Raw genomic sequence first — 17296 nt, forward strand, 5'->3', positions numbered from 1 at the left:
ATCGAGCACCTACCTGCTTGTTAGGACGATGATGCTCCTCTTGTCTAGGGCCTCGCTACTACAATATCCCCTGTAACAACAAGATTTAAATCATTATTATCATATTCATTTAATCCTAGGAACCATATCCTAGTTTCATGTTTAACACATGTTTTTCACAATTTCTAAATAAGGCCATATCATATATTTTATTAACATACGTAACACATTCATGTTTACAAAACATATTTTTCATATTCATTTTAACCATCCTAAAACAAACTTAGGCAAACATCATGCCTTATCCCCATTTATACATGTCAAAGAACATCTAAATCTCGAGGTCCTAGGCAATTCCCTTACCATAATAACACCTTTACATGTTAATAACCATATAGTTTACCCAATTTACAAAATCATTACTAAGACAAATTTGGCACATTTAAAAATTATTAGCAAAATATTTACAACTTACAAGTTTTACTTTTTCCTTCCCATGCCAAACATAATATATACCCATATTAATTAGTCACTGACATTATTATAACATGCATGAGGTTTATCTATCATGGTAAGACTAATAAATTAGCATAAAAGAGTTATGTAAAACCTCTCCATGAAGTATAAAGTGTCCCTCTTTTCATAAGTTCTACCTAAAAGAGAATGCTTAGAGGGAAGATTTGAATAGACTAGCACATGATGGAAGGCCAAGCTTTTTCAGGCTAAAAAACCTATTGAAATGGCATAAACATCATCCATAAAAAAGTTATCCAAACTTAATGATGAAGACAATGAATTGGTTAACTATCATTATTACCTCTTAAATCTAAAAACAAGGTAACCAACTATAATAGAAGAAAAGATAAAATATTAGCTAAACATACAAATAAGCCAAATATGGACAATGAAGTAGCCATAAACCTTATTAAAAGGTTTTTGGATTTAATTTTTATTTTTCAATGATATGAAACAATATAAATGTCAATGTTTTGGCTTGAAGTATACCATACTATAAAATAACATTTGATCATTATATGGGGGATGGAGTGAAATATGAGATTCCATGTCTCAATCATAAAAGAACAATAGTTGTTCATAACAAAAAAGAAACGGAAGCTAAAATAAATCGAGTATAATAGAATTGATTATGTTAAAAGAGTCTTAATCTACTAAAAGCTTGAAGAAGTAATTGACTAGGTGATCAGGAGTCACGATTGACTAAAGAAAAGTGATTGACTATAATAATTTGAACGCGCATAAATAACTATAAAGCTTAATTTATTTAGAGCATGAGTCTTCATTGAAATAACTAATCAGAAATCACAAGATTAGTTTAGAATTCACGTGGTATCAATAAAGGAGGAGTTTAATTTGTATTAAGATTCAATAAAGTCTTTTTATATTATATCAATATCTATATAGGACTGCAGCTATATATTTAGATAAGATTCTAACTCTTTATGAATATAAAGGGCCACATGGTTACTGTTAAAGATGGTCAACCTTATATATATAATTTTAATATAGATTTATCTTTCTTTATTTTGGTTTTTATTTACATCTTTATTTACCCCTTCATTATTTTTATAGTACCTTTGAATTCATGTAATTCATCTTTCTATTTTTCTATCCCTATCTTCATATTTGTTTTCTACGCGTTGTGTTGCCTAGAATAGATTGTCTTTTTTTAATATTAAAAAATATTGGTATTCCATATGTCACTTGATTTTATAAGATTGTTGTCTGCGTCTTCTTGAGATTAAGTTCTTATTATGTAGATTCTTCTTCTTAAAAGGTAAAATTGATTAGGTAGTATTCTAATTTATTAAGAGATTATCATACACATCAATATATTTTTTATACCCAAAACCCAATCCTAAAAGTACCTTGCACACCCACTCTCACAATCAAAGAAAAACACTTAACCCTTATGTTTTTCACACTTTAAAACCACTTATCTTTCACCTATTTAGAATGGTCAAACAATTGGTGAATAAGGAATGAACAAACTTCAAGGTTACTCCAATCAATAGGAATTTTCCCCTCGTACTTGTATGAAACCTGAGAATGCATAAAATTTTTTCTTAACCATATGATTGGAAATTCTTACTTATCTCTAGGTTATGAGCCACACTACCCAAAGTAAGAACCGCTCCATCAAAAACTTTGATTTTCACCATGCCATTAAACATAACATCACCAGATGACATACCAATTATAGATGCATTGAAAATTTTTCCTCCTTGAAAGTCATCAAAATATTCCTACCTAGAACACACATGGAACACACGTAGAATCAAATATCCAACTATCATGCGAAAAAATGTCAGTATGTTTGGAGACTGTGAGAGACATCTCTAAAGTCCTCTAGCTCCATCAAAGGTTATCCAACATCATCATCTCTCTTTGTTTTAGGACAATCTCTCTTGACATGATCCATTTCTTTGCACTGGTAACATTGAATGCCTTTTCCTCTGGAATCAGATGCAAACCTGTCACTCTAAAATACCTTTTTAGCTAATCATTCTCTTCACATTATCTCTACTGCTCACTAGTATATGGTTATATTTCATGCATAAACTTGATGTTATATGTGTTTCATGAGATAAAAACACAACATGTACTTGATCTAGATTCATATAACCTGACCATATAGTATCAATGTGACACGATCAAAAGATTGATGTCTTATCCCAAGTGCAGGAGTGTCGAAATAATAAATAATCCAGCAAGACCGGGGTCGAACCATAGGGAGGTGAACTATATAAAATTATAAACAACAAATGAAAAGGAGTTGAAGAGAATTTTTGAGATGTGATATTGATGTGAGTATTAAATAAAGATAAAAGCAATTGTCAAAGTTAGAGGATCTACTAATAGTATTAGAAATTAGAAATAAGTATGGTATAAACTCTTTTTATTAATCAACTAAAAACCACACACAAAGGAGGTTCCAATTGGATGATTTATCCTTAATAGTTCATTATAAATTTTTAACATGCTCGTATTAATTATCTTATTTTAGTAACACCATACTTTTAAATATTGTCAGGAATTCATGATGTTAACTTATGTTAACAACAAATCAAGTTCCTTTCATAGCACAGGTGTCGGTTATACCATACAATAGGCTATGAAAGTGTCAAGTATTTGTTGTACCAAAGGTTGTGCAACACAAATCTAGATTAATCATTTAACAAGCAATGTATTAAGAATTAGTAAGATAAAAAGATAAGACATGTTAATAACAAACTTTCTTGGATATAAATATTGAAGTCCATGTTGAGTTTATATTATACCCATTCTAACACCATTAGTGAAACCTTTTCACCTTAACATAATAAACTTAGTTAAACATTGTGAATAAGAGAAACATAAATAAACTAGATAAGAACATAGTTATGATGAAAGTTAACTAAGTATAGTAAAGAAAATGAAAAACATAAACAAGAGATTAATATAACATAAAATAAAACTTGAACATTACAAAATACAAAGAAAGAGAGCAAGAATATGATCTTGATCTTAAAACCAAGATGTCTAAATGTATGGCAAATGCCTCCTTTTATAGGCTAAAATTTGGAACTATTGATTTAATGACTAATTATTGAGTCGGTGGCCATCTCTTGACTTAGTGACAACCATTATCTTCTTGTCTGAACAAAACATCATTGTCAACGTCAGAATTTAAACAGATAGTCTTCATGAACGTTCTGGGAATTTGTCTCAGCTTTCCAACAAAACAAGAATGAGCTCATTTGGACTTCTAGAACTCGAGATATGGGCTAAATACTGAACAGTGTCTGGGCTACAAGACAGATTCCAACTTCTCTTTTGTTGCTACAATTTGAACTTGAAAACGACCGTTTTGAATCTTGGACTCTTATGAAAGTTTTAGGCCTATGTCTTAGCTTTCCATCCATATAAACCAGACCTAAATTCATGTTTTACAGCTCCAGTTATGATCCAATAACCGAATGATGTTCCAGTTTGAATTGAACCAGCATCTCTTCTTTAAGCTTAACCCTTTCTTTGTCTTTTCATTTTCAATAGTTAAACACGTCAATCAATCCTTTAAATTGTGAGATATGTCTGCATTTAAAATGAGCATTTACCATAAATTAAAGATATCTTATGTTATCAAACTTGTTATTATAAAACATGTTTAAGTTAGGAAATTTAATGATACTTTAAGTGCAATATGATGATATAAAACCTTGATAAAAATACACTTTTAAATACTAATCACAATGTCACCATATCATCAAACGAATCAAGGAGAAAGGTAAGAAGTAAAAGGGTCTTGTCTTCTTCCTTAATCTTGACATCAATCAATTTTTATAGCTGATCCAATATACCATTGAGCACATTCGAGTGCTCTATGAGATGCTCCCCTTCCTCCATTTTTAGCTTGTAAAGTAACTGCTTCAGATGTAACTAATTGGTCAAACTCTTTATCAGATAAAATTTTTGTTACTTTTCCCATATTGTAGGCATCACATCTTTATCTATAATGCTGTCATCAATACAAAGTTGAACATGTTCACATACTTTAATTCCAACTCCTCCCACTCGTCTTCCTTCATAAATAACTCATTCAATGGAAAGAGAAATAACAGAGATGAATGAAGATTGGCTGACATGGTTCAACAACATCCTGCCTGGTCCATGGATCCGAGAGTAATCCTTCTTTACTATGAGAGTAAATTAGTACAAAATTATGATTATGATTTTTATACTCAAAACTGAACGCCCCCTTTCACTTTAAAGCACCCCTGTGGTCTTCACACTTTAAAGCACTCATCTATTTATAATGGTCAAACACTTGGTGAACCAAAAATGAATAAAGTTGGTGACTAAGTTTGCAAAACTCGAAGGCTACTCTACTATTACTTGATCCCCACTTCATTTATTTAGCCACTATTCCAGGAAAAATTAAGTAATACCCCATCAGAGAAAACATGTCTTATTTTTAAAACCATCCAAAATTCCTATTTCCAAACTCAAAATTCGGTTGCTAAACCAAAGGAGTGGACCGGACGGCATGTTTCAGGTGAAAGACAATTGAGAGAACTAAAACGTGCTGATGAGAAACAGGGAGGTTTGATCCTTTATTTCAACAATTGCTACTTGACCTTTTATTTACTTCTTAATGCAAATAAACTTTATGGTTTGGAGTGAATTATCTCCCCGCTCCTTTCTTAAAAAGAAGATAAAAAAGAAACCTCACGGTTTGAAATGAATTATCTCCACGCTGCTTTCTGAAAAGAAGGTAGACAAATGCTCTGTTGAAATTGCATGCTTACCTTCCTCTGTGTTGAAAAAACTGTGATGAGATCACTTTGTTATCCTCTGGAATTCGCCCACCTTCCTAGAAGTTTCTTCTAAAACATGCTCACATGGCCTTGGCATCAAACGGCTGATTAATTTAATGTATTTTAGACCTCCTTGTTATACTACACGAAATTATTGCAGCTAAATGACACAGGTAGGTATGTATCTTTCGGCTCTGGCTAGTTCCCATAAGTCTACTACTTTCATGGCTGTTCATTGTGCTCTCATTATAAATTAATTATTTTTCTGCAAAGACTTGTATTCTGGATCTTTGACATTTTAATTTCTTGGACCCCATTCAGAAAAGTTTTTCACAAGGATGATTCCTGGCATCTGCTTAACAAAATTCCTTGTGACACCACGTACAAGGGCATCCAGGTTCCAATGGAAAGAAAAAGAGATGGCTTTGGCCAGCACATAGTATACATTCATTTGTCAAATTCTTGATCTTATTAAAACTAAATGTTGCTAGGTCGCTATCAGTGAGGTCACGCATCCGTCGACAAGGAACAGGATTCATAAGTTTTGCCAATTTATCTGTATAATATCATGCCCATGTATTCTTTTATTGGACGGTACACATTGCTGGGTCAATCAATTTAACTTTTCTTTGTAGTGAAAGAGAAAATCAAACTCTTTATTTTATTTTTTTTCGAAGAGTTATTCAATGGTGGCTCCACACCAATTTCCTTGTGGTTTCCAACTCTATTCCTAAATATTTGTTTCCCTTATCAAAGTCCACCATGTTTATCTCCAACCACAATGCTTCACCTTCAAACAACCTTCTTTTGATCTAATATACCTTCTTTTGCCTATGGTGATCATGGACTTGGATTTTGAAAGACATAGCAAAAGAAGAAAAACCAAGCTTGAAGATGATCCACAAACAACTGGAATGGAGCTTCTACCGAGGGAGATTGCTCAAGATATACTTTCAAGATTGCCCATCACTTCTTTGGTGAAATTCAAGTGTGTATGCCGAGCTTGGCGTGCCATGGCGCTGGACCCTGAGGTTGTAAATTTATATCTCTCTTGCTCAACTCAGGAAACAGATCCTTGCGTAATCCTTCACTGCGACTTTCCCATCAGAAACAATCTTTACTTCGTTGATTTCGCTGCCCACGAAGAAGAAAAGGAGAAGGTGAAAAGAATTCGAGCACCTTTTTCTTCTATGATGCCGGAGTTTGAAGTGGTAGGTTCCTGTAATGGTTTACTATGCCTATCCGACTCGTTGTTCAACGATTCTCTTTATATCTATAATCCTTTCACGGGCAGATATAAAGAGCTGCCAAAATCCTTGCAGTATCCTGATCAAGAAGTGGTGTTTGGGTTCGGTTTCAATCCCAAGACTAATGAATACAAGGTAATTAGGATTGTGTATTATAGGAATGGGCATGGCAGATACCCTCGGTCACGTAGAATCATTTATCCACTATCACAAGTCCAAATCTTAACACTAGGCTGCCCTGGATGGCGAAGTCTAGGCAAAGTGTCATACCGGCTAGTTCGCCGGGCATCAGAGACCCTGGTTAATGGAAGGCTTCACTGGGTTAGCCGACCGTGTAGAAACAAGCCTGCCCGCAGGCTGGTCTCATTCGACTTGACCGATGAGCAATTCCGAGAAGTCCCGAAACCGGACTGCGGTGGCCTAAATAGGTGCGACTATCATCTAGCGGTTCTGAGAGGCTGTCTCTCTGTTGCTGTTTATTGCAATTATGGAAGACTGGAGATCTGGGTCATGAAGGAGTACAATGTGAAGGAGTCATGGGTTAAAGAATACAATATTGGAGCGTACATGCCAAAGGGTTTGAAGCAAAATCTTGTCCGACCTCTGAAGATATGGAAGAATGCCTCAAATGGAAGGGCTGTTAGAGCTCTATGCGTGTTGAAGAATGGTGAAATCCTGCTGGAGTATAAGAACAGAGCTCTGGTTTCTTATGACCCAAAGAAGGGAAAATTTAAGGATATCGACTTACAAGGGACGCCAAAATGGTTCCAAACAGTAGTTCATGTGGGCAGCCTGAACTGGATTGATACTCCAAGTGACTAGCACAGCCATGGATCGGGTACTTCTCCCTTCGTGAGTTGATCTCTCCTTGTCCTGAAACAAAAAAAAAATCTGTTTCTGTTTCAATTGTTCGCTTTTATCATTAGGTTCTCATTAGACTATCAAACCCCACACGCATTTACAGACTCCAATAATCAAAGTATATTGGCGTGTATGAATATTGAATATTAATATTGGATCGATTGCAATGCAAGAGAATATTTATGTCTCATGTAAGAAGTAGACAAGATCAGTTCGTATAGGTTAAGATTAATCCCTTGTATTAGTGGGTTTTAAGTCCAGCTCCCCCTCCTTTGCTGCTCGAACAATCAACCAGCCCTTCCTTTTTTACATTAACAATTAACCACTAATGTAAAAATTAGTGTTAATACTAATACACTAAAAGAGTTCCGTAATTTCCTGTGCATTGCTGTGTTTCACGCTGAATGGTATTGCTCATTGAACAATATTTATTTTTTGTTTTAGTAACTCAACCTTTTTGTTTTCAATTTCATTGTTTTGTATGATATTTGTGATATTTTACATGTTGATATTTTCTTTTCCTTGTATTTTCTTGACAATTCAATGTGTTGGGTGAAATTTTAAAACTGATTTAAAGGCTAATTTCATGAAAAAAAAAAATAAATTTGTAATGTTAAGAAAAATTAAAAGAAGGACCAAAATAAAATAAACCTAAAGGGGCTTTTTTCTTATTAGCACAAAAAAGCTCAATTTTGTCCAAAAATTTTCCATCCACTCCCTTGTAGTCCCTATAATTTTAGGATTTTATATTTAGATCTTAAGCTTTATTTATTTCATGTTTCAGTCCTAAAATTTCAGTCCCTATAATTTTATATTATTATTATTGTTGTTGTTGTTCTTTTTATTATAGAAAATATCTTTGAATCAATGTATTAAAATAATATTTAAACGATTATACAATTAAGCTTTAATTTTTTAAAAAAATATTAAAGACTTTTTATGATGATATTATTAATTGCTTTATGAATAATTATTTACTAACCTAATATGTGGAATTTATAAAATAATTTGCTCATTAATATTGAATGAGAAGAAAATATCTATTTTTTAACTTTTTATTGTAAGTTATTTTATAATTTTCTCAAATATATTATGCTTATATTTTTTTTAATAAAAGTACAATAAATATATTTATTCATGATTTTTTATTTTTTATTTGGAACTTGTGTTCACGGTCATAATAAGTTTTGACTTAGAAAGCAATACTTAACATAAAAAAAAAACATGTTTTATTTTTTCAAAATAAAAAAGAAATGCATGAATAAAAAAATATTTTTTTATTAAAAATATACATTTTTTTCTTTTAGTTTAGATTGCCATAGTTTCTTCAAATATTTTTTCTAATTGCTAGTATTTTTTATTCAATGAATTATGTTGCTAACAAAAACCTCCTTTTGTTGTAAAAAAAAAGTTGTCTTTTCTACAAATATCTATTTTTGTTGTTGTTTAATAAAAAAATAAATTTCAAAAAGCAAAACTATTAAACTTAGTTTGATTCCAGACCAAGTCACAAGTTAGTAGGGTTAACTTGAAACAATCTAAAATATTGACATTTTAATATTTTAAAAATTATTATTATGATGTCACTATAATTTTTTTTTTAAAGTCAAACACTAGGTTGAACAAGTTACGTGTAGAACTGAAAGATTGACTAGGTGATACCAAGTTAACTCTTTTCCATTTTAATTTTAAATTAGGCCATTGCAAGTGGCCTAATCAACGGGTCACTAGGTTATGCCATCAAACCAATCTAGAATTAAAAATACCATCAAAAAGTTATTGTGGTAATGCGTTGGTAACTAACTAGTTTTAAACTAAGAATGATATGACAAACCAAACAAAGTTATTCTGTATTTTTAAGAAGCTACTTTTTATGATTAAAATTACAAAATATATTAAAACAACTAGGTAAATCACTATAATAATTCACAAGACAACAAAGCTTTTTTTTAATCTCATCCTCAAATTTTTTTTTTTAATTGCAGTAGTTTTTGCCTAAATTAACTACCAATTTCTTAAAATTTGTCAAGGAGAGAAAACAAATCAACAAAAGATAACCAAAATATAAAATAAGGAGAAAACCCATCTCCAATCTCGAATTCGCTAGAAAAATTTCTATATAATCCACCTGTTCTTCTTTTTCTTTATATAATGTTCCTTTAGTTTATGTAATTTTAATTTTGATCCAAGGGTTTATTTTGTTAATATTTCAGTCACTGAATTTGTGAGAGAAAAGAGAAAGTTATCAGTTTGTAACAATGTAGTAACAAAAAATGATTAATTTTAGTATTAACGGGTTCTATTTAACGAAAAGAGTTTAATGGCAATGATTTTTATTTCTATAAACATGTATACAATAGTAGATTAAGTTCCATTTATATTTTTTTTATTTTGTTGATTTTCAATTTCTTTTCGTGTTATTTTGGGATGTTTTGGTGTTGGTAAATAGTTTTTTTTTTTTTTTGAAGATTTGTATGGTATTCTTGAAGATATTTTAAGATAAGACTTTGATTATTGGGGTCAAAACGAGTCGGCAACCTAAAACTTTGATTTACATCCAAAAATAGTTTTGGTCAAACAACAACGAAACATGGAAGGGGTTGCTCTGCGTTGTGCATGACAGCTAGAAGCCCAGAGTTCAAACAAACTAATTATCAGGGAATATTGATGAAGTCCTCCTTCATTATCAGCAACCTAAAAAGGAGTGGCAGCGCTGGCTAGTTTTTCAACGGCCACCGAAAAACAATCTATTGAAAAATTCTTTACCGAACATTGGATTTATATAGAAAGGTGCCTTTAAAAAAGTAGGTCACCAAGAAGCCCCTCCATTGCCCAATACACAGTAGTGGTTGCCTTCGAAAAGAATTCTTCGCCTGAGATAAGTTTTTCTTATTTGGTCAAACGTAGTTTTCAGGCTCCGATATAGCAACCCAATAAAGTATACAGAAAATACACTCACATAGTAGCTTTCAGGCTTTGACTCCCTAAAAAGGTTTTTATTAGCTAACCAAGAAACTTTAAAAGGGGTGAGGAAATTACTTTTCCCCGCACGATGGTTTTTATTTTTATTTTTATGGTCATCTAAGATGTTTTCTCATCGATTCAGTACTTTAATCGCTAAATTGATAGCAAATTAGGTTTGATTTATTGAACAAGGACAGAATTAAAAGATGAAGGATTAAAGTGTAAAAGGCTGAAAAATCTGGTAGAGAGAAAAAGACTTAATTGACATTTATTTAAACCACAAAAAACTTTGATCTTGGTATTAATGAGTTTCATTCAATGAGAAGAGTTTTAGGTGTTTTTTAGCCTTCTCATCATCTGAAATGGCAATTTTGATATCATAAAGTTTTTTAGTATAGGGTTGATTTTGAGTTTATAGACCGCTTTTTAGGTTATTGGTGGTCATATAAGGATTTATTGAGGTGTATCAGGTGTTTTATATGTGTTTTTGATCAAAAATAGATTGAGAGAAATTAGTTTTATAGGTCTAAAAAACACAATTATACTGAAATTTGAGCTGAAGTAGGCGACGTGTCACCTACCTTTATTTTTTATCAAGAAACTCTAAGGTGAACAATGTATCATCCACCCCATTACCAAATAAAAAAAATTAAGGGCTAGCACGTGGGTTTGGTTTGCCAGAACCAACAGTGTCTGACCTTTTTTTTTTCTTTTTAATTTTAATTTTTTAATTGATATTTTTTATATGTATTCTCTATGATTTTTTAGATTATTTATTTAGTATTTTTTAAATAGTAGTTTTGTTTAAAAAAAATATTTTGTACATATTTTACGTTTCAAAGAGATATTTCTAATTTATCCATAAATCTTTTTTATATTTTATATAAATAAATTTTATTTTCATGATGTGTTTATAAAATTAAAAATTATTTTTTCTTAGATAGGAAAAGGTAACCTTTAAGATAATAATAATAAAAAAAACTTGTGCATTATAGCTAAAAGTTGAGGTTAAATATTATACTGATCTTTCTTTTACTTTTATAAAAAAAGATAATCTTTTCATTTTAGAATTTTATTTGCATTAGTAGCTCTTTTCCACTTTATTAATTCATATATTTTATGATTTATTTAGTTTAGCATAAACAATCTCTTTACATTTCTCAATTAAAAGAATTATGATATAGTGAAAAATAATTGCAATATTATCCTATTTTTTCACTATGTTAAAAATAAACTTAAGATCCTACATGCGGTGTTGCTTTAACAATTTTTTTTATTTATTTATTAATGCATATAATTCTCACTTTATTTTATTATGTGTCGTACCCAACATCACGACAACCTTTAAAATTCAAAATTAAAAACAAGTTTCTGACATCTTATTCTTCAATAAGAAATGTGTAGTTTAGTGAGTTATTATCTAGTATTATGGTCACTAGTAACCCCAACTGGTCAACAAAAATTCAATGAGTCGCCTTCTAGTAAAATATATTGTAAATTGAATTTACCTTTTACAGTTAAAATCTACATATCAATTATATAGTGAAATACTTAAATAAAAACATGGGAACCTATAAATAAATTTAAGAGGGTCCTTAGATTTTTCTGATATTAAAAAAAAACTCGTTTGGTCTAATATAAAAAAAATAAAAATAAAAACAATGGGCCAAAGGCCCAGCCCAACTACTGTTTTTTTTTTTTTGGACTAGACACAGCAGGCCCGGGTAATTAGGACCCGGCTGGGCCAAGCAGGAGACACGCGTTAACCAAATCACGCGTGCATGAACAGTGGAAGAGTAATTAAAATTCAAGGTGCACACTGCACAGTGAGTGAACTGAAATTGTAAAGCTGGGGAAGACGAAAAGCACTTACCTGTGCTGCTGCTACTGAAGATGAAGACGAAGTTGCGGGCGATCGACTGCTGCTAATTTCTCTTCCATTTCCTTGGTTTCTTCTGTGATCTTCCTTCTTTTTTTTGTTCTTTTTGTCTTCGTATTCTATTTGTTCCTTATCTTTCTGTATTTTTCTCTGTATCTCCCTCTTCTGTCTCTGTTTTTTGGTCTTTCTTCTGTGTCTCTCGTGTCTATGTTCTCTCTGTTCTGTCCCTGTATTGTTCGTTCTTGTTCTCTCTGTGTGTTGATTTCCTGGGTTTCCCTCTCTCTCTCTCTACTGTTTTTTTTCTTCCTCTTCTCTGCTTCTCTGGTTTGTTCCCCCCCAGTTCTCTCCCTTCTTGTGGCTTTTCTCTGGCTTATATAAAGCCAGAGAATGCCATGCGTTGGTAAAGCAAACGAAACGGACTCACATGACAGTTACAGTGATAATGGAGACGCATCGTGGGGCGCCGGCGGGGCGTCCCTTTTTTTCCCTGTCGGGTAAGAAGAAGAAGATGAATAATCTTCTTTGAAACGGCGTCGTTTTGGGATGAGAGTGATCATTTTCAGTTTGGTCACTGAGTATTTGACGTTTGGTAATTAAACCCCTTAATCAGGAAATTCCCTCTTCTTTTTGTTTTTAATTTCGCCCCTAGGTAATTTGCAATTGGACCCCTGGATTATAGCCTTATTCACAAAACAGTCATTGGTTTCTGAATTATTCAATTCATTCTTTAATTGACTCTTCAACTTTTAATGTTTTCACAATATGTAAGAATCGAGTTTTAGATTTATAGATCTATTTTTTTTCTTAATTTCTAAAAACACATTACCAACACATACATATTCATTTTTTTGTGTAGAAAAAAATATTCAGCCTGTAGCGAAGCAAGTTAAATATACACGTTAATACTTTTTGAAAAACAATTCCTGACATATATAATTTTTATCTTATTTTATTAAATGCAGGCATAAAGTTTTTCTATTTATGATGAGAAATTGTTTTTGTAAAAAAAAAACATGGTATAAAGATACACATATACCTATTTTTGCTCAAAAACATTATCCGACATTCATTGAATTATTGCATCTAGTTAAATAACTAGTATTTATGAGTTGGCAAACTCTTATAAAAAAATATCCAATGTAATTTTTGTTTATATATATACTAGTTAGTGTGTGTGTGTGTGTGAGTTTATATATATATATATATATATATATATATATAGAGATTTGGACACTTATTATATGAGATTGACGTAAAATTAACATCATAAATTATTCCATAATAAGACTTGTTGCCAATATCTTTGGTTTTGGTTCCTTCTTCTATAACCCCAAATCAAAAAAAGAAGAGATAAGAAAGTATTTTGGAGAAAGTGGTTAAAAATCTATAATGGAGTGCGAGCACAACGATCAAATTAGTTATCTTTATGCATAGAGATATGGAATTATCTAGTATAAAAGATTTTAAACAAAAAATATTAAGGTCCAAGCTAGTTATACATTAGCTGCATTTCAATCACAGGACTATTAGCTGCTGTACCTTTATCGATTATAGAGTGGCAATGTCGATGGCCATAAAAGAAGAGATAGAATTATTCCATCCTTTGCTTAATTTTTCCTCATCCTCATCAATTTTGCTCCCATATTCTTCGAATGCTGATTTTTCAGTCTCCCCTTTCACTCTCTGTACTTGTTTATGTCACTAGAAATCAAATCTGCAGATATGTTCATATGAATTCTTTCTCCAATTTGTCATCGTTCTTGATTTCTGGAACAGATCTCTTCAAATAATCCTATAAATAAATATTTAATTTTACTATTTTCCTTTTTTTGAATTCAAATTGCAAGTTTGTTCATTCTTTATTTAACATAATGGCCGTAAGCCTTCAACTCTCATCATGTTTCTATACCAGTTTCTTGCTGTTGCATGTCTCTATCACTTTCTTTTAGCACCATGTTTCATGCAACATCAATGAACTCCGTTTGTCATTAGGAGCATTAGACCGAGAGAAAATTGTGTGAGCTAAGCATATGACAAATTAATAGTGAGCTCTTGCGTTTCTAGACGAATTTCCAAAACCTCCACTAGTTGCCCCACCTGTAATGTTGGTTGGATCGAATTATCAACGCTAGTCCCACTAACAGTGAGCTGCCGAAACTCATCCTTACGAAGGGATTCATGACTAAGAAGTAGATTATGAAGTCTGGAAAGAGAAACTAGCTTAGGGCGAGTAGTTAATGTTTGTGACAAGATCTTTAAAAATTTGAAACGTAATCCTTTCAATAAATATAAATTGAAATCTGTTGGATCGAACGACTTTCCAACAGTAGTGAGTTTGTCACCGTATTTTTGAACTCATTGTAAACACGTTTTCATGGTTTCATCAGGATGTTGACGCAGTTCTAACAAGGTAGAGTGAAGAGCCATTATTTGCGTTTTCGATGGAGATGCCAATGCTGCAGCAAGAGCGCGCACCATATGTCCCGAGAGGTTTTGCAATCAAACACCGAAGACAGCACATCTGTCGATAAGGACATGATCAATGTGCTCAAAATAAGTTAATCTCTTGTGGCACCAAGAGTCCCTATCCTTTCAGAAAAGATAATCGGTGTTGGTGATTTTCAAGCAGATGTGATGATATGCTGTTTATAAACCCTAGATAATAGCAACTGTTATGGCCGGCGGCAGCACCTCTGAAGTGCTTTGAGAAGATGCCACTAACATACTTTGAGCAGCTGCTGTTTTTTTCCCGAAAAGTCACAGTACACTTATGTTAGAGGCGTCCTATAAAGAAGAATGCAAGAAAACAGAAACAAAATTGAAAAGTTGCATGCGGATATATTCTCCACTGGAGCTGCTGTAATGCTACTAGTTTACGCTATAATAATTGGGCCTGTACATAGTCAGCTAAGATGGGCGTTTTTGCTCAATCGTTCGTTTAAAGACTGGTTGTCAACTGGTCTGGATCTTTTTATCATGTGTCTGTGTTTAAGGAATATTTTCTTACATCCAGTCTCTTAGTTGATTTGTCTAACGGGTAACATTGAAGGAGGATTCTATACATTTGTAGCCGTTGGCTTTGCTACTTGCAACAAATTTCAATTACTAATGGAGGCATTGATGATTGTTGTCCTGTACTTGTATTTCCACATTCATGGGAAATTCTCAGGAATGAAGGAGTTGATGATGAACCACAAAACATGGTCTCGTCAAGCGGAGAAGCGTAAAAGCAAGGCAGAATATGTGCTCCAATTATCAAACAAAGCAGCACAAGATGCTGCTTATTTTATTACATACCAAACCATTAATATAAAATTCATCAACCTACTTGGAACCAACAAGAACATCCCACAAGGCATCTCTGCTCCAAATCAAAGATCAAATGCATCCATGCGGTGAGTTCGCATTGGTTTGATCCAAGTGGAACATTTCCATACCTACACCCCCATTAGCATAACAATCCTTTATTAAACCACTAGCTAGACGTGCAAGATTCAACCTACACACAAGAACCCACTAGATAGACTTCCACTGGAACCATGCAGCATTCTCCCGTGATGACCTCATTACTCAGTCTTTTCTACTGGGGTTTCTGTTTCAACCTTCTCCTCTGTTTCAACAGGCTTCTGTTCTTCCTTTACTTCTTCTTCCTTTGGGGCTTCGACTGCAACCTCCGTTTCTTCTGCCGGTGCCTCACCAGGCTCTGTAGTCTCTTTAGCCTCCTCGACAACAGGCTCTACGGGTACTTCCGGCTCCTCTTTTGTCTCCTCAGCAACCGGCTCTGGTGTTTCCTTAGGTGTCTCCTCCTCAGTTTTCTCTAGTACTGTTGGCTCTTCTGCAGCGATCTTGTTCTCTTCGAGCACCTCTTTAGTTTCAGCTTCAGCTGGGGCCTCGGGCTCTGGTGCCACGGGCTCCTCAGATGCTGCAACTTTCTCTGCTTCTTTTGGCTCTTCATGAGTTACTGCCTCTGGTGCTGCAGTGACCGCTTCTTCTGTGGTGGTCTCAACCTTGATTGGTTGTTCATTTTTTTCCTCTACAAGTGCATTCTGCGCTGACACAACCTGCAGGATACGTTATTAAAAGAAAAGAATGCTCACCAAAATGCTGATGAGGTCTTACCATTTGTTATATATATAGAGATGAATATACGAGTTTTCAAATATGAACATCCACGAATTAAAGATCATAATTAAGATGGAGGTGTTGATCTTGATGTACAATCCATCAGCATAAAACTTATCAGAGTTAATTATATATATAAATATATTTAATGACTTGGAAGAAGTATATAGATGAAATCTGTTAAATAAACTTCTCAAGAGGGAGATTAAATCATTCTTAGTGAATGAGTTACCTCAACAGTGGCCATTGGAACTAGAAGGAAAATAAAGCACAGCTGGGATACAAAAGAAAACTGTAAGAAGCAAAAAGGTAGGAGTGATTATCACAGAAGAGGATGAAGAAATTGCTTTGAATATTTGATGCAGAGTACTGATGAACGAGGGTGTATTTATATAGAGATGTAGGGGGCTCACTCGAGCGAGCGAGTGAGTGAGTGAGTGAGTGAGAGAAGAGAGCTACCGTTCGAGGAATCTTGGGATTTGAGACCACAGCTGATGTCATTAAAGAATCGATGGAAGTGAATTGCTTTTTAGAATATTTTTTATTTATAAATATATTATAATATTAAAAAGATAAAAAAAAATTAAATTTTAACAAATCTCCATTTGGGCACACGATTTAATTTGAAAAAGCTAAAATAATGGAGGCCATTTTCATCTTAGCCATCATCTTCTTTTGGTCGTGTGTGCTGATGTGCTTTGTGCAGTCGGTCATGTAGGTGACCTGATTATCATTCATTCATGTTCTCAACTTGCCATTCGTCCTTAACAACTCCTCCCTTTTTTTTTTTCTTTTTTTTTTAAGGATAAATGAATTAATTTTTTAAGAAAATAATGAAAATAATTTGTCAAAAATTTTAGAAATAAAAAATTCCATCAATGCTGGGTCACTAAAATTATTAATAATATTTAAGAAATAAAAGCAATTGA

General features: G+C 32.9%; 2 protein-coding genes across 2 annotated transcripts; one reads left to right on the forward strand and one right to left on the reverse strand.

The window, feature by feature from the left end:
• The first annotated feature begins 5943 nt into the window (after positions 1-5943).
• LOC112326458 (F-box protein At3g07870) lies at positions 5944-7592 on the forward strand. The gene has a single exon (XM_024594180.2). The coding sequence runs from the start codon at positions 6128-6130 to the stop codon at positions 7361-7363; it is 1236 nt and encodes a 411-aa protein (XP_024449948.1). The 5' UTR covers positions 5944-6127; the 3' UTR covers positions 7364-7592.
• Positions 7593-15497: 7905 nt separating this feature from the next.
• LOC18096496 (major latex allergen Hev b 5) lies at positions 15498-16870 on the reverse strand. The gene is made up of 2 exons (XM_006386738.3): positions 16600-16870; positions 15498-16306 (listed from the first exon to the last, which is right to left on the reverse strand). The coding sequence occupies exons 1-2, from the start codon at positions 16612-16614 to the stop codon at positions 15812-15814; spliced, it is 510 nt and encodes a 169-aa protein (XP_006386800.2). The 5' UTR covers positions 16615-16870; the 3' UTR covers positions 15498-15811.
• Between the last annotated feature and the right edge of the window lie 426 nt (positions 16871-17296).

The sequence above is a fragment of the Populus trichocarpa genome, chromosome 2 (genome assembly GCF_000002775.5).
Source record: "Populus trichocarpa isolate Nisqually-1 chromosome 2, P.trichocarpa_v4.1, whole genome shotgun sequence".
Taxonomy (NCBI): Eukaryota; Viridiplantae; Streptophyta; class Magnoliopsida; order Malpighiales; family Salicaceae; genus Populus; species Populus trichocarpa.

Excerpts from the sequence above, each read along its gene's own strand:
- LOC112326458 (XM_024594180.2), top strand. The coding sequence starts at position 6,128 with ATGGTGATCATGGACTTGGATTTTGAAAGACATAGCAAAAGAAGAAAA.